General features: G+C 44.3%; 1 protein-coding gene across 3 annotated transcripts in view; it reads left to right on the plus strand.

Moving 5' to 3' along the window:
* Positions 1–1171: 1171 nt before the first annotated feature.
* ACTN1 (actinin alpha 1) overlaps positions 1172–23837 on the plus strand; it is an 86653-nt gene continuing 63987 nt past the window's right edge. For all 3 annotated transcript variants that reach the window (XM_069950545.1, XM_069950543.1, XM_069950544.1), the window contains exon 1: positions 1172–1420. In XM_069950545.1, coding sequence (XP_069806646.1) covers positions 1316–1420 — 105 coding nt within the window. In that variant the 5' untranslated portion in view covers positions 1172–1315. The remainder of the gene's footprint in view (positions 1421–23837) is intronic.

Genomic DNA, 23837 nt, shown 5'->3' on the forward strand with positions numbered 1-23837 from the left:
AATGCCCCTCTCAGCCCCCCTGTTATCCTGTAATGCCCCCCTCAGCCCCCCTGTTATCCTGTAATGCCCCCCCTCAGCCCCCCTGTTATCCTGTAATGCCCCTCTCAGCCCCCCCTGTTATCCTGTAATGCCCCCCTGGTATCCCTGTATTGTGCCCCCCTGTTATCCTGTAATGCCCCTCTCAGCCCACCTGGTATCTCTGTATTGCCCCCCTCAGCCCTCTCATCCAGGTGATGCTTCCCTCAGCCCCCGTTACCCTGTAATGCCCCTCTCAGCCCCCCAGTAATGCCCCCCTCAGCCCTCTCATCCAGGTGATGCTTCCCTCAGCCCCCCTGTTATCCTGTAATGCCCCTCTCAGCCCCCCTGTTATGCTGTATTGCCCCCGTTATCCTGTAATGCCCCTCTCAGCCCACCTGGTATCCCTGTAATGCCCCCCTCAGCCCTCTCATCCAGGTGATGCTCCCCCCAGCCCCCCTGTTATCCTGTAATGCCCCTCTCAGCCCCCCTGTTATCCTGTAATGCCCCTCTCAGCCCACCTGGTATCCCTGTAATGCCCCCCTCAGCCCTCTCATCCAGGTGATGCTTCCCTCAGCCCCCCTGTTATCCTGTAATGCCCCTCTCAGCCCCCCTGTTATCCTGTAATGCCCCCCTCAGCCCCCCTGTTATCCTGTAATGCCCCTCTCAGCCCCCCCTGTTATCCTGTATTGCCCCCCTGTTATCCTGTAATGCCCCTCTCAGCCCCCCTGTTATCCTGTAATGCCCCCCTCAGCCCTCTCATCCAGGTGATGCTTCCCTCAGCCCCCCTGTAATGCCCCTCTCAGCCCCCCTGTTATCCTGTAATGCCCCCCTCAGCCCTCTCATCCAGGTGATGCTTCCCTCAGCCCCCCTGTAATGCCCCTCTCAGCCCCCCTGTTATCCTGTAATGCCCCCCTCTCAGCCCCCCTGTTATCCTGTAATGCCCCCCTCAGCCCTCTCATCCAGGTGATGCTTCCCTCAGCCCCGTGGCCCGGACGTCGGGCGGCAGTGAGCCGGGTACAGCGCCGTGTCCCCCCGCCGCGGCCCTGATTGATGGGCTCTGCCGCCACTAGCAGAACTCGCAGCCTCGGGCAGGGGCAGAGACCAATCGGCGGGGCTGTAGCTGAGGGCCGGGCCGCGCCGCCCCCTCCCTCTCCCGGGCAGGACTCTGCTCTCACTCGGTTACATTGCAGCGCTGGCTCCACGCTCCGCTCTGCTGCTGCCGCCGCCTGGTTGTGTACAGGGGGACCCCAGGAGCACCACAAGTCCAAGCATTGCAGAATAAGCCCAGCCGCCAGCCATGGATCACTATGACTCTCATCACACCAATGACTATATGCAGCCGGAGGAGGACTGGGACAGGGACCTGCTATTAGATCCAGCCTGGGAGAAGCAGCAGAGGAAGGTGAGCCCTGCCATGCCCCTGACTGGCCTCCTACCACAGCCTGGCTACTATATACTACAGTATATATACTTATTATAGGCTGCTTATTACATGGAGATCATTGCATGAAGCCAGACAGTGGGCAGAGATCCTCTCTGTGTGGGCTAAGTTTCCTCTAATGTCTTGCTGCAGTGCCAGGGATAGTGCCAGGGTGCCATCTGTAATGATCAGCTGTGGTCAGGCACTGCCCTGGGTCCTCACCATGTGGATGGCCTGTACTGTACACAGCTTGGAGAGGGTTACAGTCAGTCTGCAGGGCAGCTCCACTGTTACAGTAATCCAGTCCTAATATAGACATCCAGAGTGCAGCCCTGGACTGTAATACAGGTAGATACAGGCTGTTATACCGGAACCTGCCTGTGATGTCACCGCTCCTTCCTCCCTACACCTAGCCCTCTCCACCGCTTATGTCTCCTGGCGTAACATCTATGGCGAGGAGCTACCCCCTATAGTGTAACTGTGGACCATCTGCCGCACAGAACCAGAATAACATCCCTACAGGTGGACCGATACGGCGTAAACTTTTTAGGGTCATCTGGTTTGGGATATGCTCAACAGCTGTAATGTATGACCCCCCCCCAAGCTACCAAAGTAACCGAAGCTCATATCCCTGGGGGAGACTTTACGAAGCTTGTTGTAAAGTTTATTAATAATGGTGACATGTTTACGTGATCGATGAGTGAAACGTTACTGAGATGTGGTGTTTTTGTTTTTCCTAACCTATTGCAGAGCTACAACTCCCATCATGCCTGGCCAGTCTTTGCAACAGCTGGAGAGCCAAAGGATGGGGTAGCTCAGCTGTAGACGGTCAATGTAGATGTGTTGTTGTTGACATTGCTGCAATAAAACGATTGGTTACATCTATTGCAGAACTACAACTCCCATTATGCCTGGCCAGTCCTTGCACAGGTTGAGTAGCCCTGCTGTAGACGGTCAGTGTAGATGTGTTGTTGTTGACATTGCTGCAATGAATCCGATTGGTTACATCTAATAAGAAGAAACCAGCAATGAGAAATCCTGTCTGGTCCCCTGGTCATAGGGCAGATACTGTATGCTTCATGCAGACCTCTGAATACATCAGGCTGGATGGACATTAGGACATGATGGGGCTGAAGGACTACATGCACTAGCATCTAGTAGCCCAGCCATTGGCTGTGGTGTATTATAGGCTGCAGGTCCCCAGCTAAGGCCTGTGCTACCAAGCAGCTGGTCTGCGGGCAGAGCTGACACTGAGACCACAGACTTTATCTATTATTAAGGACTTGTCATGGTCTCATGTAAATATATGGTAGGCTGGTTAGTTATTGATGATGGGCAGAAATACTTAGACTTTATTTTATGAATAGCAGCGACCTATATTGATGAGTATCACCATAGGATTTCTCACTATCTAGTTATGGTTGCAGCCATGTCCAGTGGTCTATGTAAGCAGCACAATGACAGATTGTAGGCTGCCGGTATACCTCCTTTATTCACGGATGTTCTTCAGTGTTGAATGATATAACTGGTATGTTACTCTCATCAGACGTCCATATTATTTACTTTTTTACAGCATTTGACAGAAGCTTAGTTAAAGGATCATTAGGGCATATTGACATCTGAGTGGGGAACCTATTACTTGTGACCCATAGGTGAATTCCCCATTGGTCCCCTGAGTTAGGGTCCGTCCTCTGTTGTGTTTTTTTATTTTCCCTGTGGCTTCCTGGCTGAGCAAGTGGCAAGTCATCTTACCACTGGCATCCTGTGTCAACATAGTGGCGGCCCATCTTCTCCTTCCCTGGTCCCCTTCTTCTAAACTCACAGAGACTTAAGATGTTCTTTCCTAACCCTCAGCCTGCATCTTCTTCATACAAGCGTACTACAATACATTATATAGTAAAATGAAAGATACCTTTAAAAAGTAGAACTGCTTCCACAAAAAAACAAACCCCCATATGGCTCTGTTGACTGAAAAATAAAAGCTTACTGGTCTCTAGAAGGTGCAAAAATATAAAATTGGTGTTCGTATCATTTCTGACATGACATAGCAACATGTTAGAGGTTTGTATCATTTGGGGTCCGGGTGCTGAGAACCCTGCCGAACAGTTGAGCAAAAGGGTAGACGCTCTCAGCAGCATGTGCTCTGCCTCTTTATTTCTGTCTCGCGTAGGGGGGGCCGGAATTATAATTTAGCCCTTTATAAATTAGGATAAGCACGTCTACCAGAAGTTCCATAGGCTCCCGTGTTAACTCTGTCCTCCGCTCGGCGTGGTTCTCAGCAACCGGTCCCCGACCAATACAAACCCCTGACATGTTGCTATCACATGTCAGAAGTTTGTTAAAATGATAGGTACGACCCCTTACTACACCTTTACGCCACGTTCACATGTGGGTGAGAGCGGCCGGTGTTTGACACCCAGATGGCCGGGTGAACATCACTTTCTTTTAAAGAGGATGTACCACTTAATCTGAACCGACGGATAAAAAAATTACAATAAAAAAATAGAAACTTCACTTTTAGTTCTCATGCACATTCCATTAGAATGAATGGAGCCGTGTCATACAGGGGAGGGAAGTCCCTCCCACTGGGGGCGGCCCGGCCGGCCGGCCTCCATTGCTTGAGCACCGGCCAGTTCCGGTGCGTAGAACGGCGCCGTGCACGGGAACCGGAAAAAACGGACCGCGGCACCGGCTTCCCCGTGACGGTGCCGTTCGATCCGTCGGTTCAGATTAAAGAGGATGTACCTGGTGGTACATCCTCTTTAATTAGAATGTGGGCGCATTCGGCTGTGCCCACAGTCCAATTAACCATAGCACACAATGGCCGGGGGTCGTACTATCCATTGTGTGTACAGACTATTTTGAGTGGCCGCAATTCAGTGAAGTTTACAGTGCGGCTGGTGTTCCATAGAAAGAAATGCAGCTGGTCACTGTCAATAAACAACGGCTGTTGCTGCAATCTGAAACAACGGCCGTTGTTTATTGATTTTTTACTTCGTGTGAACATGGCCTTATTAACAAGATAACAATACTACAAGGGCATTGTAAGTGCTATATAAATCACTATTACACCACGGTGATTGCATGGTAAGAGCCTACATTTTTGTGCATGAGAACTAAAAGTGATGTTTCTATTTTTTTTATTGTAATTTTTTAAATATAATTTTCAGTACATTATTATGTGGGAAGACATCTTGACATTTAGATAGAAGTTTTACGGTAAGCTCCATAGACATAGTTAACAATCAACAGGACCTGGCCCATTGAAAAGAATGTGAAACATTAGTGGACATACTCTTTGACCTTTTAAAGAGGTCATTCCACTTTATTTTTAAGATCTTTTTACATTCATGTCTCAGGGACTTCAGCCATGGCTGCTGTGCTTCAAAAAGTCTATCTGCTGGAAAATTATGATAGCTGTATTATTTCTAGGTGTGTTCTAGAGAAATATTAACAGTATGTGTATGGTAGAGGAGGAGCAGAAGTCAGCGAATGGTTAATGTGAAGACATAATAGACTTACTTATCAGCACTGTATAGGTGTGTAGTAGTGATATATATAGACGGGAGATAATAGCGCCTAGTTTGCTCGTGGTGACCTATAGTAGCACCTATTTTACACAATGTATGTGTAACACTACACCACCTGTGGAGAGCCACAGATCGCTGGGTGCTGCAGTGCACCACTGTATCTAGAAGTGTGACCACTGTTAGATATTTGCCTTTGGTTCTCACTCCTGCTCTTTATAGCACTGTTTGGTCTGCACAGCTTTCTCCTCTTTGTCTCTTTAGTGTTTGCTTTGTAGATAAGGCCTGAGATATTGACTTACCATACAGCCCACCTGGCCCTATTGTTGTTCTGTTGTCCTTAAAAAGAAAAGGGCTTGTTTAGAAGGAAGTTGATTTATAGATCTTGGTGTGGGTATGTGTCCTATATTTATTATATAAGGACCCTATTAGATGGAGCGATTATCTGTCAAATTAGGCAGATATCACTTTGTGTAATAAAAACAACAATACAGCCATTGGTAATGATGTCCGTGCAGCCCTTCCTGCATGATAATTGAGCTTTGTAATGCTGCGTTTACACAGAACGATTATCGTGCGAATTTGCACGATAACAATCAAATTCGAATGATAATCCTACGTGTAAACGCAATGAACGATCGAACGACAAGCGAGAAATCGTTCATTTTGATCTTTGAACATGTTCTTAAATCGTCGTTCGCAAAATATTCGCTGATCGTTCCATGTAAACAGTTGTGAAAAATCGTTACTTAGAAGTTGTTAATCGTACGATCGGGCAAATTATCGCTCCGTGTAAACCCAGCATAAGTGAGTGCCGATCTAGCAGATTGGTGCTTGCTTACCCAGCATATCGACCCCTCTAATAGGGCCCTAACACCTTTCACAGCTTGCATTATAGTGGATCTTTTACGCTTTTCTGCTTTGTTAGATTTTTTTTATTTGGAGTATAGATAGATACGTACAGCTTGTTTATTATGTTCCTCCCTGCCCCTGACTCCTTGAAGTTGAGCATGTGTCAGCTATAACAAACATCTTACACCCTGTCCCCACTTATTAAAGGAAAAGTCAAGTGAAAATTTTTATTATAGTATTATATTGCCATCATCCTCTCCAGCAGCCACAGCCCGCACAGCTCTGGGAGTCGGGTCGTGACATCACCATTTTATCCAGGAAGGGAAGAATTGATGCAGTAATAAGTGCAGGGGGAATAAGCACTTTGTGTGCATTTCCCGTAATAAATGTGAACCCAGCCTTAGGATAGTATTACACGGGCCCGATAATAACTGTAAACGAGCGCCGATCTGCTAGATCGGCGCTCATTTACTGGACCGATTACATGGCCCGATTATGGTTTAACAAAGGCCCTTGCTTTTACTTTATACATTACCTGTCTAGGCTGCAGGGCTCCTCTTGCCGTATTCTACCTGGGTCCCGAATGCTCCACCTTAAGAGCGGCCTGTCTCTACTAACAGGCCGCTCAGCCAATCACTGGCCGTGGCGGTCCCGGCCAGTGATTGGTTGAGCGGCCTGTCAGCTCAGACAGGCCGCTCTGAAGCTGGACTCGGGAGAAGAAGACCATAAGAGGAACCCTGCAGCCTGGACAGGTAATGTATATCATCAGTCGCCAGCCCGCGCACCGCTATTACACGTAGCGATGCGCAGTCGGCGCCCGACAATTATAGGTTCAAACCTATATCAATGATCAGCCGATGATCGTGGTCATAGGCTGAACTTTGTATTTATTACACTGAGCGATAATCGGCCGAATCGGGACGATTATCGTTCCGTGTAATAGTACCCTTACAGTGTGAACCCAACCTTACAGACCCAAAGATCAACTCTTTCAGGGGTTATCAGTTTTATTTCACATGCTGTGGACATTTTCCATGCAGAAAACATGGGATTTTTCTTTTACCATTTTGTCGCTTTACAGTCACTTACTGGCCCTGGTGGTGGAACAGTATGTGGATTGTGCCATAATCTTCATGTAGGCTGAGAGTCAGTGGAGTTTGTAGAAGCCCAGAAATCTGTCAGGAGGGTTGGATGATAGTCAGCTTTTGGCTACCAACCCACACCCGGATCAAAGTGCAGCCGTGAGGACAGGTTACAAGCCAATGGCCCCTTAAAAGAGTACTCCAATGATTTTTTTTCTTTTAAATCAACTGGTGTCAGGGAATTGTAATTTACTTCTTAAAAAAATCTCAGGTATTTCAGTACTTATCAGCAGCTGCAGTCCTGCAGGAAATGGTGTATTCTTTTAAATGCCATTAGAAAAACTTGTCATGTAACCAGGACAAAATTTTTGATCTGTTGGGGCCTCACTGCTAAGACCTCTACTGATCAGATCAGAATGAGCTGTGAGAAATGCATTGTAGTGTTTTCACTCCCTGTCTTGCAGCTATTAGGTTCCAGTGGCTCTATTATACACCCTCAATAACTGACTGTGGCTTATCTCTCCCAGAACAAAGGGGTTGGACAGTGATTTTCCATTAAGCTCGTATCCTATTACAACCAACATCATCAGTCAGTGTTTGTTCGGGACAACCCCATACACTTTATACCACAAGAAATGGGTAAGTGTATAGATTGCAGGGCTGTAGACTGTAGTCCATAGGGCTGCTGAACGGAGGTGATTGACAGCATGGAGGTGACATGTCAAAGATTTTCTAAATGACGGTTAGGTTGTAAAGAGGTTGTTCCACCTTTAACATTCCTTATCTTCATAATATGGTTTGTAAAAATCACCAAACTCAGACAGTTTCCTCAAGTCCGCTGAACACATGTCAATAAAGAGAAGCTAATACAATGGCAGTGCACATACTTGGCCACTGCTCCATCCTCTATGAGACTTTTAGACATAGGAGAGTTTCACAGTTGGCAATGTCCAGGAGACATGAATGAAGAGCGAGACACTTGTGCGTATGTGCTGAGGCTTCGTTCACCCAGGGGACTATTAACTACTGTTTTTGTCATGGGTGGGGGTCTCAGTACTCGGACCCCCACGGATGCAATAGTATGAGAATGCTAATACAATACAGTACAATTGTAAAAATGTGTAAGAGATTTTTGAATGACTATTCATGTCAGTTGCACTTGAATGAATACGGTGCTGTGTTTTTATCCCTAACAATCCTTTAGTCCTATATGGTACCATATTCTGTATAGCCTTCCCTTTAAATTCCCACTAGCATCCCATGACCTAACAGTCGTCCGCTTATTTTTCATCTCTGCAGTATTTCCGCTTCACATCCAACATATCCTCCTCTCTCTCTCCTTCCATCTGCCACATATTACTAGGAAGCATATGTAGATAGAGTGAGGAGCGTCCTCCTCATCAGTATCATTAGCAGGGTTGGCTGGAGCTCACTTACAAGTTGGCTCATGTACAGCTTCTCAAAGGCTTGCATGGTATGTTGACCTATGTTCCAGGCTTGTCTGGATGGGGCAGGATCTGGTACTGGTACAGCTCTGTCTTGCATACCTAAAATAATAGAATATTGGAATAACAGAGTATATAGTCTACTAGTAGATGAGATCTTCTACCATAATTGTGGCAGAGACTGGTCACCTATAAGAGTGTGGGGGACACATGTGCCATTGCCTTTACCTGTGCCCTCTTTGTGGCTGGTTTCTAAGGAACAGCACTTGCCATCTTTTTTCCCTATAATTGGGAATTCCAGTATTATATCCATCAATCACCATGGTTCCTTTTCCAGGATACCATTGCTCTATGTGATTGGCATACTACCGGCAAGCACCAGACCCAGTGTTATAATCATTTGCCATATGCCAATCCGTGCACGGTCTAATGAACATTCATATTTTTCAGACACATAAAGTACCAATCTGAGACTCCTCCCTATTTACAGAACATAGTGTACCATATATTTTACTGATATTGGACCAATGGAACCTGCAAAGTTAAATGGGTTGAAAGCAAGGAAGGGGCCATTCTCAGACTGATGCTTTTTTTTTTTTTTTATTAACACATTAAATTTTTTCCTATTTTTTTGCATTAAGAAGCTATTAACCTGTTGTCACCCGTTACACGTCAGAATGGTTTGTTACAGTGTTAGGCTACATTCACACGTCCGTTTGTTTTGAAGAATGAAAATCTGGATCCTCTAATTTTTATCTGCAATCCACCAAAAAAGTCCATATTGCATCCGTAGTGTCTTCCGTATTGTAATCCGTTTTTGCGGATCCGCAGAAAGTGTAAAGAAGAAAAAAAAAGAGGGGATGGCAAAATTGATGTCATTAGCTGTCCCAACCCCCCGAAAAAGGTCACATGGTCATCTGAGAGTTATTTTACAGTCATTTCTATCAGACAGAATATTTCTGGCAGGAGGAGCTTGGTTATAAAAAACGGAACTGTGATACGGATGGCTTTGCGGACGGTTGTGCTGATTGAAATGTACTAATGCAAATTTTACACTTTCTATAGACTTCTATGAAGGTGTCTGTTCCGTAATCACAGACCATTTTACAACATGTCCTAATTTTTTGTCACGGATTGTGGATCCGCAAATTTACTGGATGTATGAATAGACCCATTGAAATTAATGGGTTGTAACGGATTCAGTATTTCCAGGTCCATGAAAACGGATGAAAAATACTGATGTTTAAACTGGTTCTTTGCTCATTGCCCAGAGGACTATATACATTGTAGTAAACCGTCAGCTACCAGAAGTGTTGGATACATTCAGCTCTCCTTTCTGTACTGCTCTTGAACTAGTGAGGAACTGACACAGTTTAGTAGACTAGCATACTATTTCTGTTCTTTCGGCAGCCATTAGACCTTGTATTAGACTTTAGACTGGAGTCATCACTTTTAAATTACATTTCTAGCCCCCTGAACAGCAGGAAGTGTTAGGAGACTGGCGGCCTTTCAGATGCCTATTAATGATGCGTATTTAGACGGCTCCTGGCTGGTCTTCAGGATTGATCCCGTAGGGCGTATAGTGTGCTCTACAGGCCCATCACATGTTTTAGTAGTAATCCATTCATTTAACGATTGGACCCAAAGACTGAAATAGATACATATTTGGCAGGAACCAAATGAATAGAGCCGGCTGCGGCTAGCACACGTGCAGCCCCCTTCCGATATAAAGCTTACCTCTGTGCTTCGAGGGAAAGCGGAAGCGCAATCTGCTGGATATTAAATCTACACAGCAGGGAGGGGGTGGAAAATTAGCGAGTGGCCTTGGAGGTAACACTGTCCTTGTTTGGACTTGGACATTTCTATAGAGCTTTTATTGTTTGGCGACACTCCTGGAAAGATATGCTGCAGCCTGGCTCGTGACCACATGAGCAGACCCCAGAGCCTTTAATCCCTCTTAAATTCCTTGCACCATGGCCTGTGTGTGGTGTGAGCAGCATGAGAGGGGAGAAGACCCTGTTACTTATATTCCAAAGTTCACTTTTAATGACTTTATTTTTTTTTTTTTACAGATAGTAATTTATTATTTGGGGGACTGGAGGTCAGGCAGCTTCCACATTTCTCACTATGTGAATGTACATGGTAGAAGTCCCTATACATTTAGCTTTGCCACTATGTTCTGCAATGGACAAGATGTTGGCTGTTTAACCTCCAAAGGTGCCCATACATTTTAGACAAAAGTTGGCAGGATCCAGCTTCCTTGACAGAAGATCATGGAGGAGAGAGAAGGGTCAGGCATTTTGGATTTCGTCTTCCAGACCCTATTGTTCTGCAAAAGAGGAGTCCGTGGAGCCTCATTGAAGAGTCTCAAAACACAGGACTAGCCAGATATCCCTCCGGGAAGGACCCAGCCAAGTGGCAGTTCCTGTTAGGAAACCACCAAATCCACCATATTAAGTGGCCCTATAAGTCAGTGTAATGACAAGAGATAAACCAAGGCTAGGTAACCATCCACAGACAGCTGTTTCGGGGTGTTGCCCCTCATCAGTGTGGAGCAGGATTCTGGCTAGGTGGGAGCAATGCCTAGTAGAGCCATAAGAGAAACAGATTGCTGAACTCAGGGAGAACAGCCAAACAACAACACTGCCGGCTGCTAATGAAAGCGCTCAATGCAGTGAAGTCCTAGGTGCATTGCCCCCTGGGAAACATGAGTATGCAAAAGAGGAGTCCGGACTCCTCTTTTGCATACTCATGTTTCCCAGGGGGCAATGCACCTAGGACTTCACTGCATTGAGCGCTTTCATTAGCAGCCGGCAGTGTTGTTGTTTGGCTGTTCTCCCTGAGTTCAGCAATCTGTTTCTTTTAAGACCCTATTGTTCTGGGAGAGATTAGCTGCCGCCAGAACTGTCTGTCTGCAGCTTAGCACATGAACATTTGGCATTTTTTTCAAATGTTCATGTGGATGTCAACATTGGGTCTAGAGTAAAAGATGCTAACTCCTAGGATTTAGTGGGTACAGTTCTAGGGGTGGTAGCAGACACCCTATATTCGAGCTTCAAAGGTTTGCTGCCACCTTGGAGTATTGTAAGAAAAGTAAAAGTTATACTATTTAAACTGAACTTGGTCTGTGACTTTCTAGAGTAAGTGAACCATATGAAAGAATCATGGTACGTGCACCCAACAAATGGCATACATACATACATACATACATGTGAAAGGGATATTATCAGCATGGTCAGGGCATCCTAGCCTGCTGATAGTGGCTAATAAGGGAGTTTACATTGAAGGTTATGCTTTCATATCTTAGGACCTCTGCGCTGTTTCATTGTAATACCCTTTTGATTTGTATATAAATTAGGCTGTTTAGGGGACTGAGGACGTTCCTCTACCCTTTGGTGTATCGGTACTGCCGGCCACTATGCCTCCTCATGAATACTGTCCTGCCCCTCTGCGTCGGTGTAATTTGGTGCACCAAGGGGTAAAGGAACGACCCCAGTGCACCAAACAGCCTCATTTGTATGGTAATCTGCCTTAACTTGCTGATGATTTCCCGTAGCACTGCATGCTGCAATATTCCATACAGAAAAAAATAAAAGGCTATCAACCCCAACATGGTCCAAAAGGACTCTCTTTTAGTCTCCCTCAGGTGAATGGGGGGCCTATAGAATTATTTCTGTAGCTTTCTTGGTGGATAAGGTAAACAGTCATATAAACCCTATTTCTAGTTTGCACTGTTATCTAGTACTCAGCCAAATACACACTATGTATTACATCCAGGCCAGGGACAGGTCTACATCTCTATTGTGGGGAAATTCTCTTTTGTTACCTGGATGTCTCCATAGCAACCAGAATGAAAACAATGTTTGTTACACCGCTGCCCTCATTCACTGGGTAACAATGCAGTATAGGAACAAGAGTCTCATTATTCATCTTTTTATTCCCTGAGCAAGCGTTATATAGCATTGTGGAGCCCTTTTAATGGGTCTGGTCCTTCCCCTTTTCTGTTTTTTAAAAGTAGTGCCAGAAGTATAACACATTGAAATGTGAACAATGGAAGCTCTAAAACTATCCTCTAAACTGACAGAAATTGGGATATTAGATGCATTAAGGGGGTACTCGGGTACCTCCAGTGGTCCAATAGACAATGCATGGTGTGCGTGTACCAACCACTGCCCCTTCCCACAGCTGCTTCCTATATCTTCAACTCCTCTGGTTGTCCCCGGATGACGGATCTCAAGCAGCATGGAGGGTAAGTATACACTGCTGCTTGTGATGTGCAGAAGGCCAATCTAAGTCCTACACACAGGCAATTCTTCCCTTAGATGCTTAGCCAGTCACAGCACATACTCCTCTAGAGAATGTGTGTTGGACTAAACAGGCTGGCACTGTCCTGGTCTAATAATAGAGTAGGGGTTGCTGATGCACTGGGTTTGCAAGGTGTTATGTGCTGTCACTTACTACACCATGCCACTAAGCAATTTGTATTCTGCTGCAGGGGCATAGCTGCCATCTTGTTTGGTAGCTCAAACCAGATGGGATGGTTCCTTGTATGTGTATAACATCTCACTTTCTGGTCCAGGATTGGATGATCACCGCTCACGCCATGCTGCTGTATCAGTACAGTACAGTACCAAGATCATTTAAATGGAACCAATCACAGCCAAAATGGCCCTGTAGCCTTACATACAGTGCTATAGAGCCCCCAGCCCTGATTCCGACCATATTGCTACCTGCTCTCCTCCTAACCCCCCCAATTTTTTTTAAATTAACTGCGCTGCATTTAGTCATCAGGGCAGTCCTCTTCAGCCAAGTAGTGACAGCTGTTGGAAGATCATGGCGGTGATTGGTTCCTTTTAAACTGTTGCGGGGCTCCGTCATTATAATGCTACATGATGTTGGAAGTTCCAATAATCTCTTCCTCTGCACATCCTCCATATATACAGACTGTGCATGGAACATGGTAATAAAGGCCTTCCAAAGAATTGGCTTTAGTATCTTTTTCAGAAGTAGTGTATAGACAGTCTAATAAATAATCAATTAGCGAGCAGGGACATAGCTAATGTCCCCTGGGCCCTGGTGCAGGAGGTCAACTTGGCCTCCCCCCCCCCCCTCCCCTCGACCAAGCAATGCTTTTGGTACACACACATACATATATATATATATATATATATATATATATATATATATATATATGCAAAAAACTCACTGCATTTTTCAGTGTTAACTGGGGCCAGTAGCTGCACCAGGATCCACTGGTGTAAATTTATATAAATGTCCACAAATGCTGCAGCACTCCAGAATTTAAATGAAAAACTTATTTTCCCATAAAGTGAATAGCTTTATGGGAAAATAAACACAGAGCTTTCCATTTGAATTCTGGAGTGAATATATACATATCTCCCTATGGCCCCTTGTCTTACCTTACATATAATAATCCCTTTATACTGCCCCCCCCCCCATACTATTGTTTCCCACCCCCTTCTTTTTTTAACCTTTGGGAACTCCTACCCAATAATGTTCTACAAAATACAAAAAACTCAAAGAGGGACTCACAGGTGACATCTTTTTTCATCTGAGGCGTCACTTTCCTTTTCCTCTCCATCCAGACCAGGCCTCCATGATGATTTCTTGCAGCTACAATTCATCTCTTCTGAACCTGTGAGACAAACATCTTAGGCTCCGCACTTATCCAGCAACTTACTTTTTTCCAACCCGTAAGATTCTACACAAATTCCACTTAAGGTGTCATGTGCAGTAAAGCGAGTAGGTATGTGGGTCGCCCCCTGTATGTAGGATCCCCTGCTGTGCCCCCATATAGAAATAATGCCCCCTGTGCCCTGCATATAGTAATAATGCCCGGTGCCCTGCATATAGTAATAATGCCCGGTGCCCTGCATATAGTAATGCTGCCCCTTGTGCCCTGCATATAATAATAATGGTCCCATGTGCCCTGCATATAGTAATAATGCCCCCTACTGTGCCCTGCATATAGTAATAGAGCCCCCTGTGCCTTGCATATACTAATAATGTCCCTGCTGTTCCCTGCATATAGTAATAGAGCCCCCTGTGCCCTGCATATACTAATAATGTCCCTGGGAAAAAAAAACCCAAAAACATTATACTCGCCTAATCCAGGGATGGCAGCTTGTCTTCTCTCTTGTGGCCCCAGCCTCTGGCAGTGTGTTTAGGGACAGAGGGGGTCCCTCAGGTAGGCGGGCGGAGGGCAACAATTAGAGAAAGGGAGTCCCCCCCCCCCCCCCCCCCCAAGCACCGCATGGGTAGCGGTACGGCGCCGGGGCGGGCGCCCTCAGAGGCCTCAAGGAAAGCACGCCGCTGCGCTCCCTTGAGGTGCCTGAGGGTTTCACACCCCCTGCCCCCCGGCGCCATACCGCTACCTGCGCGGCGCTAGGGGGGGGCCCCTCTCGAGGTGGGGGGCAAGGGGCAATGAGGTGGCAAGGGGGGGGCCCTGCAGGCCCCCGTCGCTGGTGGGCCGCTATAGCTACGCCACTGTTAGCGAGCCTTAATTATTACAATTAATAAATCCAGCTTTTCCCTTTAATTTTCCTCAAACTATAAATCCTGCAGTCATTTTATAGGTTTTGGATGGGATCCAGTCCTAATATGTGCAGGACTTCTTTGGCCAGCTATTTGCAGTTGTCAGCAACTATGTTTGCAGGGAGTAAGTAGGAGAGATTTCTACCAATAGTTATGATACCTGTAATAGGGGGGGTATTAGTAAATGGAAACAGAAATGATCAGAAAGCCGCTCATAAATATACTGGGCTCCAGAGTTTAGCCTAGTAGTGCCTGGTACTACTGCATGCACCTCATATCCCTGATATGACATACAAGGATTGATGGGGGTGTCAGCTACTGGATCTAGGTGGTCAGCTGATTGCCATAGTACTTACAGAATATCCTTTCTGTACATAAAGCACTAATTTACTATAACCTTTCCAAATTACGTTTATTTCTAATGGAGTCTAGAAGTATTTAGCGATTACTGTCTTCCCCCGATCTGCATCTGCATCGTTATTATGTTCCTTCTATTCTGTATGTGATTATATTTGGTTTTGTTTGTTCTACCAGTTTCCTGCCTTACAAGTATGTAATGTTCTAGAGGTGAATGTTCCTTTAAATCCTATTGCCTGCGGCGGCCGGCGGGGTAGGCTTTACCTCCCATCATTTCCTCTCAGCTGATCACAGCCAGCCTTGGTTTATGTCCCTGTCTGAGCTTGTGGTTTAGGCAGAGCTCCCTCATGTCCAAAAATGGAAATGTTCATCTTTTTTTTTTTATTCCTATTAAACTGAAGGGGACGGAGCTGAGGAGGAGTTTTCTTTGAATTACAAAGCCAAAGAAATCCTGCATTAGATCACTCTCTGGAATTCAGAACCCAGCCATGATGTAGTGTTAGTCACAATATGAAACCATTCATTTCATTCATTCTTACTCTGCTGCTGAGAATCACCAAATGTGGCAGTCATTATATATGGAGCTGGTCTCTGCATTACTTTTGTGTCATACTGCATATCTATTTGACAGGACATGCTGAGATTTGTAGTCCATAAAGTTAATAGATGGGTACTGGCAGCTAAGAGGAGCCACGAAACTTTACAATTAAAATGTATTTAATAATTTGATCCCTACTGGGAATTGTTTAATGTGATGTCCTGGGACAGAATAACATATGCCGAAACCATTCTTTGGATTCCGAGAGGTGAAGATCTGATCCCTTAATATGAGAGCTTTTTAACTCCTACAACATGCAGAGATGAGCACATACTGTATGTCGGCCATGTTACTTTATCGGGATAGTCACTGGCTAGAGACATTGGCCTTCTACATTTTACCCATAAATATGTCAGTCCAATGTTATACAGCATTCTAGACACAAATGGACATTAAACAAGTACATATTGCTCTAGTTCTTATTTTACCGCTTGCTGAAAATACTTTGATGGGAGATATTAAAGGAGTTATCCACTGCTACAAAAATTAAGCTCCATTAACTTCAATGGAACTGAGCAGCAAAACCCGACCCAAGCTGGAGACAAGAGTGGGGCTGTCTCTGGAAGAAAGTGGCCATGTTTTTGTAGCGCTGGATAACCCCTTTAACCATTTGCAATGCAATCAGAATACACTAATTACAGATAAGGCTAAATTCACATGTGCTTGTAATTCTAAGGTACTTTGGTGGAATTGCTAAGCCCCACTTTAAAGTTATGCTGCATTTACACAGAGCGATAATTCACCCAATTGAACGATTAACGATTTTGAGGTAACAGTGTTTTTTATAACGATTAGCGTTTAGACGAAACGATATATCCTTTGGAAAAATTGGTATTGCGATTGTTTTAAGATTGCTTAAGCCTATCTGACACATAGTGTGAATCGGTGTTTACACAAAGCGATCTGCAAATTTTTAGCGAACGACCAACGACGATTTGAGAACATGTTGAAAGATTTGTCGCTTGATCGTTCGCTGTGTTTACACGAGCCGATTATCGCTCAAGTGTGATCGTTATCGCGAAAATTTTAACGATAATTGTTCTGTGTAAATGCACCATTAGTGGACATCATTGAGCACAGCTGGTGGAAGACTTAGCAGAGTATTGTGGTCTGTGGAAGCCACCACAGATGTGAAGAGTCTAATTCTAGTTATCCAGCAAGGTCCAGTTGTCCTCAGTTGAGGAAGGTGTCGTCTGTTCTTTCTTACGAGGAAGCCACAGAGGCAAAGAGCTTGGCAGGGTCTGCGGTGGTGTACCAGTCTGCACCCTAATTCATGACATGACTGGTAATGATATGTGATTATAGCCTGGTATGGGAAGCCATAGTGCTCTGATTGTTACGCATTGGCCTTATGTCACCTTTTGATAATGCACCAGCTTTTTATAAATATTCATGTAATATATGGACTGAGGTGATGGAATTTAGATATTATGGGGGAGATTTATCAAACATTATGTTAAGTGAAACCTAGCAACCAGATTCCACCTTTCATTCTCTAAAGAGTCTGTAAGGGGTGAAAAGTGTACTATGGTTGCTAGGGGCAACTGAGCCAGTTTCACTTTACACCACGTTTGATAAATCTCCCCCATATGTGTATATGTCATTACTATGGGGTGTGCAACATGGGACCCCTATGTGGTGATATTGGTATTGCACCTATCGTGTAATTTGGGATAGAAGTTTCTGGGTTTAGGTGTTAACGTTTCTGCAATAATGTCGTCCGACAGTATAGTATAACATGCTAACTAGAGATGAGCGAACCGGTTTCCGGTTCAAGTCAATCTGAACCCGAACGTTCGGTATTTGATTAGCTGGGGCTGCTGAACTTGGATAAAGCTCTAAGGTTGTCTGGAAAACATGGATACAGCCAATGACTATATCCATGATTTCCACTATAGCCTTAGGGCTTTATCCAAGTTCAGCAGCCACCGCTAATCAAATGCCGAAAGTTCGGGTTCGGATCGACTCGAGCATGCTCGAGGTTCGCTCATCTCTAATGCTAACAGATCCTTGGATGCAGATGTGGGCAAAGCCTAAGTGGTTGGACAAAGCCTATCCGGTGTGTTTTGGTCAGTATGTGTCCTAATGGACAACTATAGGCTAAAAGTGAAGGTTCCATATTGTGGCCAGAGAAGGGATCACCACTCTTTTTTTTTTAAATATTCTTCCTCCAGAACATAACTAATGGATAAAGTTGTAAAAAGCAAAGTCCAACAGCACCATAGTAAAATATAATAGGCCACATTAGAGAATGGGGTATTCTGCATGCTGGAACGTGCCGCCAACAGTCCCAAATGAAAGCTCTGGTTCAATTTACAGCAACAAGGAAGTTCATCAGCATCCAATTGGAGTAAAAAAATCTTCAAACTTTATTGCACGTCCATCTTTCTCTTTTCTTGGCTATGCAATGAAGATGAGAGATTTTTTGCTAAAACTGGATGCTGTTGGTTCTTGCTCGAGGGCAAAGTTGTCTTAATCTAGAAAGCTGAATACTTATATGGTCCAACAGACAGGATTTTTATTCTGCCGATAATTTTTAGAACAATGCCGCACGTTTCACTGATTGTTATATTTAGTCGTCAGATCTAATCCTAATGGTATGCTTCTTTGTATATGGGAACAGCACTTCCCCGTCTGAATGATATCAACATTTATGGTAGTATGTACATATAATCTGACAGTAGGAGAACAAGCTGTGAAGCACTGAATAGAGATTTCCTCCGCTTATCGTTTTGGCTACACATTTACCCCTGACCTCCCTAGAGCTCCCTGTACAGACTGGGTAGAGAAACCTGATCAGATGGTGTTATCCTGCATGTGAGGCACAGTATAGTTTCCTCTGCCCCACTAATTTTGTGTCCGTCAAAAAAAAAAAAAAAAAAAAACGGATCCGTTGTGATCAGTTTTTTTTTTTTTTTTTCAGAATGGAAGTCAGTGGAAAAAAGGATCGAAACGGATGCAGACAAATAGAGAAATACTCCAAAAGAAAAGGTTTCCCACAGCATCCAGGATGAAAATAGTGTGTTTATTCACACATCAGGGTACACAAAAAAATGCAACGTTTCGGCCTGCTGGCCTTTGTCAAGCATCCTTTATTCTATTGCTGGCCATTATCGGAGAATCTCCAAGGTGCTGTTGGACTTCTTTTGTTTTTGAAATAGAGAAATACTGTCATGAGGAGAAAGTGATTAAACTGTAGCATTTTAATGCATATTCAGAAAAGTCACAGCAAGACCCATAAGATAATTCGTTCGGCTGAGTTTCCTTTATAGGGGTCATCCAAAGTTTAAAGGGGATATCCAGTGCTACAAAAACATGGCCACTTTTCCCCCTCTCTTGTCTCCAGATTGGGTGGGGTTTCAAACTCAGTTCCATTGAAGTAAATGGAGCTTAATTGCAAAACACACCTGAACTGGAGACAAGAGAGGGGGAAAAGTGGCCATGTTTTTGTAGCGCTGGATAACCCCTTTAAAAGTTATCTCCTATGCTCAGGATAGTGAATATTTATATAATTGGTTAGGGTCTAACTGCTGGGACCCTCCACTGACCATAAGAGATCCCTTGCTCCCTTCTCGAGTGAATATAGCGACAGCATATGTGTTCAGCCACTGCGCCATTTACCCTATGGGAGTTTAGAATATAGTACAGCATTTGGTTATTTTCTGATTTCCAATTGTGAAAGAATGAGATGATAGCCAAGCATTCACTTAGGACAAAGGAAACCCTGTTCTTGTGATTGGTAGAAGTCCCTATCTGCAACTTTGCAGCAACTTTGTAATGCCAGGAGTTAATCAGCAGCTTGACCTGAGATTAACTCTCCAAGCATTACAAAGAAGCTACAAAATTGCAAATAAAGCCTGCCAGAGACTTGTTTACATCAGCTGTCTCAAAAGGGAGGAGGGAGGAGGGGGAGACAGAGAGAAAAGCTTACACATAGATTTTTGTGTCTTCTGAACTGTGGAAAGGAGACTGAATAGATAATAGCAAGTATGGAATGAATTATTAGTTTCCCCATGGGCAGCAACATATGAAAAGTTGTGTTTGAGCAGAATACCCCTTCACTTTTTAAAAATCTAAATCAACAGTATATGTGAAATAAAGCAAATTTGCTATTTAAATTCACTTTTTTTTTTATCATGCTGTAAAACAAAGCTATACTTACTAGAAATACAGGTCCAGTCCCTTGAAGGCAGATTTCTAGCCCTATGCTGGTTGAAAAAAAAGAGACTAAACACATGAAGTCCTGGCCAGTACAGAGAGTCATGGCTCAGTATGTCCGTCAGTCACATGATTGCCTTCTCTGTGAGCGCAGATGACCTGGGAAACACAGGACTTCCTGTGTTTTTTTTCCCCTGAAGAGACTAAACACAGGAAGTCATGTCTCTTCTGGCCAGGGCTTCATGTGTTTAGTTTTTTGTTTTTTTTAACCAACACAAGAGCTGCATTTAGGAGACTATACCTGGATTTCTGGTAAGTATAGCTTTGTTTTACAGCGTGATATCTAAAATAATAATAATAATGAATGTATATTGCAAACTTGCTTTATTTCACATCTACTGTTGATTTAGATTTTGAAAGTTATAACGACAGGTACACTTTAACCCTCCCCTCCCCATAGAGAACACAGGAATGCTCGGCCATGCATTCATGTGTATGTGGGGAATCGGAAAGACAGCTATCTTATCTGTAGAATTTTTTTTCCATTATAGAAGCTTTCATCTTCAGTAACATGGGGCAACAAGAGGGAGCAAGCGAGCGCTGGCCGGTCAGGTCAGCACTCGCTTGCTCCTCGTTCCCCGCTCGTTGCCGGCACTATTACACGCCTTGGCAGCAAGTGGGTAAAGCCCCTATATCATCTTCAGTAACTTACATTATCCATCTCCTATAGCTCACAGTATCAGGATCTTCTTTTCTATACTTAGATTTTTCAAACAATTGGCTACTGCCCCGTGTTTCTGAGTCTAAACAGGAAATACAAAACATCTAACATGCCAAATGATGAATGAGAATTCTCTGCAAACAATAAACTATATGTGACTTTTTTTTGTCCATTTATGGCAAGACAGATACTACTTATAGACCGGCATGTGTCTTAGGAAAGCATTGTTTATAGCTGTTGACCACGTAATTTAAACATATCCAAATGTAAGTTTACGCTATTGGAAGACAAGATTTAGTATAAGATAAACAGGTTGCGTTGGTCCTGTGTTTTTTTTAATTAATTCCCTGTTAACCTTATTCCCCTTATGTGTTTAGGTTTAAATGCAAATAAAATTTTCTTTACATGAGACAGCTGATGTATAAAATGTGAAGCTTTGCGCATGGAATAGGGAATCTAGGGTTATGTTGCAAAAGTCATTCTACCAAGCATTAAAATAAAATCGAAAACCCTACAAATGCAGCGCTCTGTTTTTGTGGAGGGGGCCAACTTTTTAACTAGATCTTGGTAGTCATGTGGGGGCTGTTTGGATACAATTGCACATTAACCTCTCCATGTATTGTGCACTCGTAGTTGAGATGCAAGATACCATTCACCTTAAGCCCTTATTACACAGGGCAACAAGAGGGAGCAAACGAGGCAAGCGCCGCCCTGTCAGGTCAGCGCTCGCTTGCTCCCCATTCCCCACACAATGCCGGCGACGGCAGCGAGCGGGTAAGTGCAGGGGAGCTGCAGGGGGCTGCCTGGGTGATCGCTAGATCGTCCGGGAAGCCCATAGAGGATAGAGGCGGTCTGCTGCTTCCACTCCTATTCCATGGAGCGACAGCAGCAGATCGCTGCTATCACAGTCGTTTGTCTTTCAACACGTTGAAAGACAGACGACAGCAGAGTGAACGATGTCAGCTGATCATCACACGGGATGATTATTGGCCATAACGGGCGATAAGGGGGGGGGAGTGTCACGGGGAGCTGCCCGGGTGTTCACTATCGAAGATAGAAGATAGTGGCGGTCTGCTGCCGCCATTTCTATTACACAGAGCGACGGCAGCATGTTGCTGCTATCGGCAATGTTCACATTTAACATGTTGAAAGACTATGATCAACTGACTGAGAACAGTTCTTGAGAACTAGATTTTACCATGAATTTAATGCAATTCCTCTTCTACCAAATACCAGCCATGATCTGATGGTACTCGCCCTTTATTTACTCTGTTCACACTGGCATTGAGAGCCTTTGTCCGGCTTATCTAGGATTTTTCACGTATCTAGGATTTATCTAGGATTTTTCATGTCAAGAATGTAAGAGCCCCAATGAACCCCTTGAGATATCATTTTTAAGGTGACAGATTCCCTTTAAGTCATTGGTATAAAATGGTTGACCTATAACCTAATGATGACCCTGACCTATTCATTGTGAAGGTCACTTCTGATCAGTGTGCAAGCACCATCCCCCTTTATTATAGTAGACTTTGAGCAGAACCCCTCTATGTGACAGTCTTTATAAATCTGCTCTCTGGGTATTCCTAGACAGCGCTCTATGAATGCAGATGCAATGAAAGACGCTTTCTGTACGTGCCCATTAGATGGATGTACAGTATGTGTTTCTATAGTAACAATAGGTTTATGTTGTTTGTGATACGTTGTATTTCGCTTACCATCCAGACTATGGTTTTCTTGTTGACCACTTAACAGTCCCCTGGTAGAAGAATTTACACATTTGTTTTCCAGCTTGTCAGGTTATAGATGCATTTAGCATACTGCAGGCAATGGCTGTAATACTTTATAGTAGAGCTGTATTACACATTACGAGGACCGGATATGTTTAGTGTATAAGAGCTATAAATACAGGGTGCTGTCTTCATGGACGCAAAATCCTCTTAGTTCCAGCTGGAAAAGGCATTTCATACATTGCATATCCAGGCAATGGTGGTGGGGGGGGGCGTGGAGGTTTCCTTCTCAATAAACTGGATTTGTATTGATATATAAACTTGAATACATTATCTTAAAGCCAAACATCTTCACTGGGATTGTTAATATTCTGTTACGTTTTGTCGATAAAAGTTGCAATGTCTGTGGTGATATGCATCAAGTTAGTCCTGAGACGCTTGTACCCTGTGAGGCGATCAGAGTTCCTGCTACAGCTGCTAAAGTATTCAGTGTATTGGTAATGAATGACATAATATCATATTACATGGCTATTTCCTCAGCGTCCCACCATTGTTACAGTCTTCCACAACATATACATTGACTTCTGTTTAATGGTTTCTGGTTGGTTTGTTAAATCCCTGGCCATGTTCTAAGGGCCCTATTCCACCGGACGATTATCATTTGCATAATCGTTAACGATCTCAAACGACCGCTATTGCGAAAGACCTGAAAACGTTTACTCATTTCCATGGAACGATAATCGTTACTTATGATCGTAATTGCGATTGTTTTTTCTTCGCTATTTATTCGCTATTGCGATCGTATCAATTGCGAACGACCGACCAATGTCTTATTCAATGCGAACGATTTGCGAACGAGCAACGATAAAAATAGGTCCAGGTCTTATAAAGCGATCAACGATTTCTCGTTTGGTCGTTAATCGTTAACTGCATTTCAACCGAACGATTATCTTTTAGATTCGAACGATTTAACGATAATCTGAACGATAATCATCCGGTGGAATAGGGCCCTAAGGCTTCTTAAAGGACAAGTGTGGCCACAGGCATCTCAGGGCAGACGGAACAGAACAAACAATACTATCTCGCCGGACCCCCACCCGGGAAGCTGCTTTTGTCATTAATTGGCTGAGCGGGCTGTCTATCGTCTGACATGCACAATGTTGGCTGATCATTGTCTCTCAACATGTTGAAACTTCAACGATGAACAATAGCAGCAATATGCTGCCGACACTCCATGAAACAGGAGCGGAAGCAGCAGACCGCCAATATCGTCTATGGGCTGCCCTGCCAATCTAGCGATCACCCGGGCAGCTCCCCGTGGCGCACCCCCCCCCCCCCGCTCTTACCTGCTTGCTGCTGACGCATGTACTAGCGCCG

This window comes from Dendropsophus ebraccatus, chromosome 13 (genome assembly GCF_027789765.1).
Source record: "Dendropsophus ebraccatus isolate aDenEbr1 chromosome 13, aDenEbr1.pat, whole genome shotgun sequence".
Classification (NCBI taxonomy): Eukaryota; Metazoa; Chordata; class Amphibia; order Anura; family Hylidae; genus Dendropsophus; species Dendropsophus ebraccatus.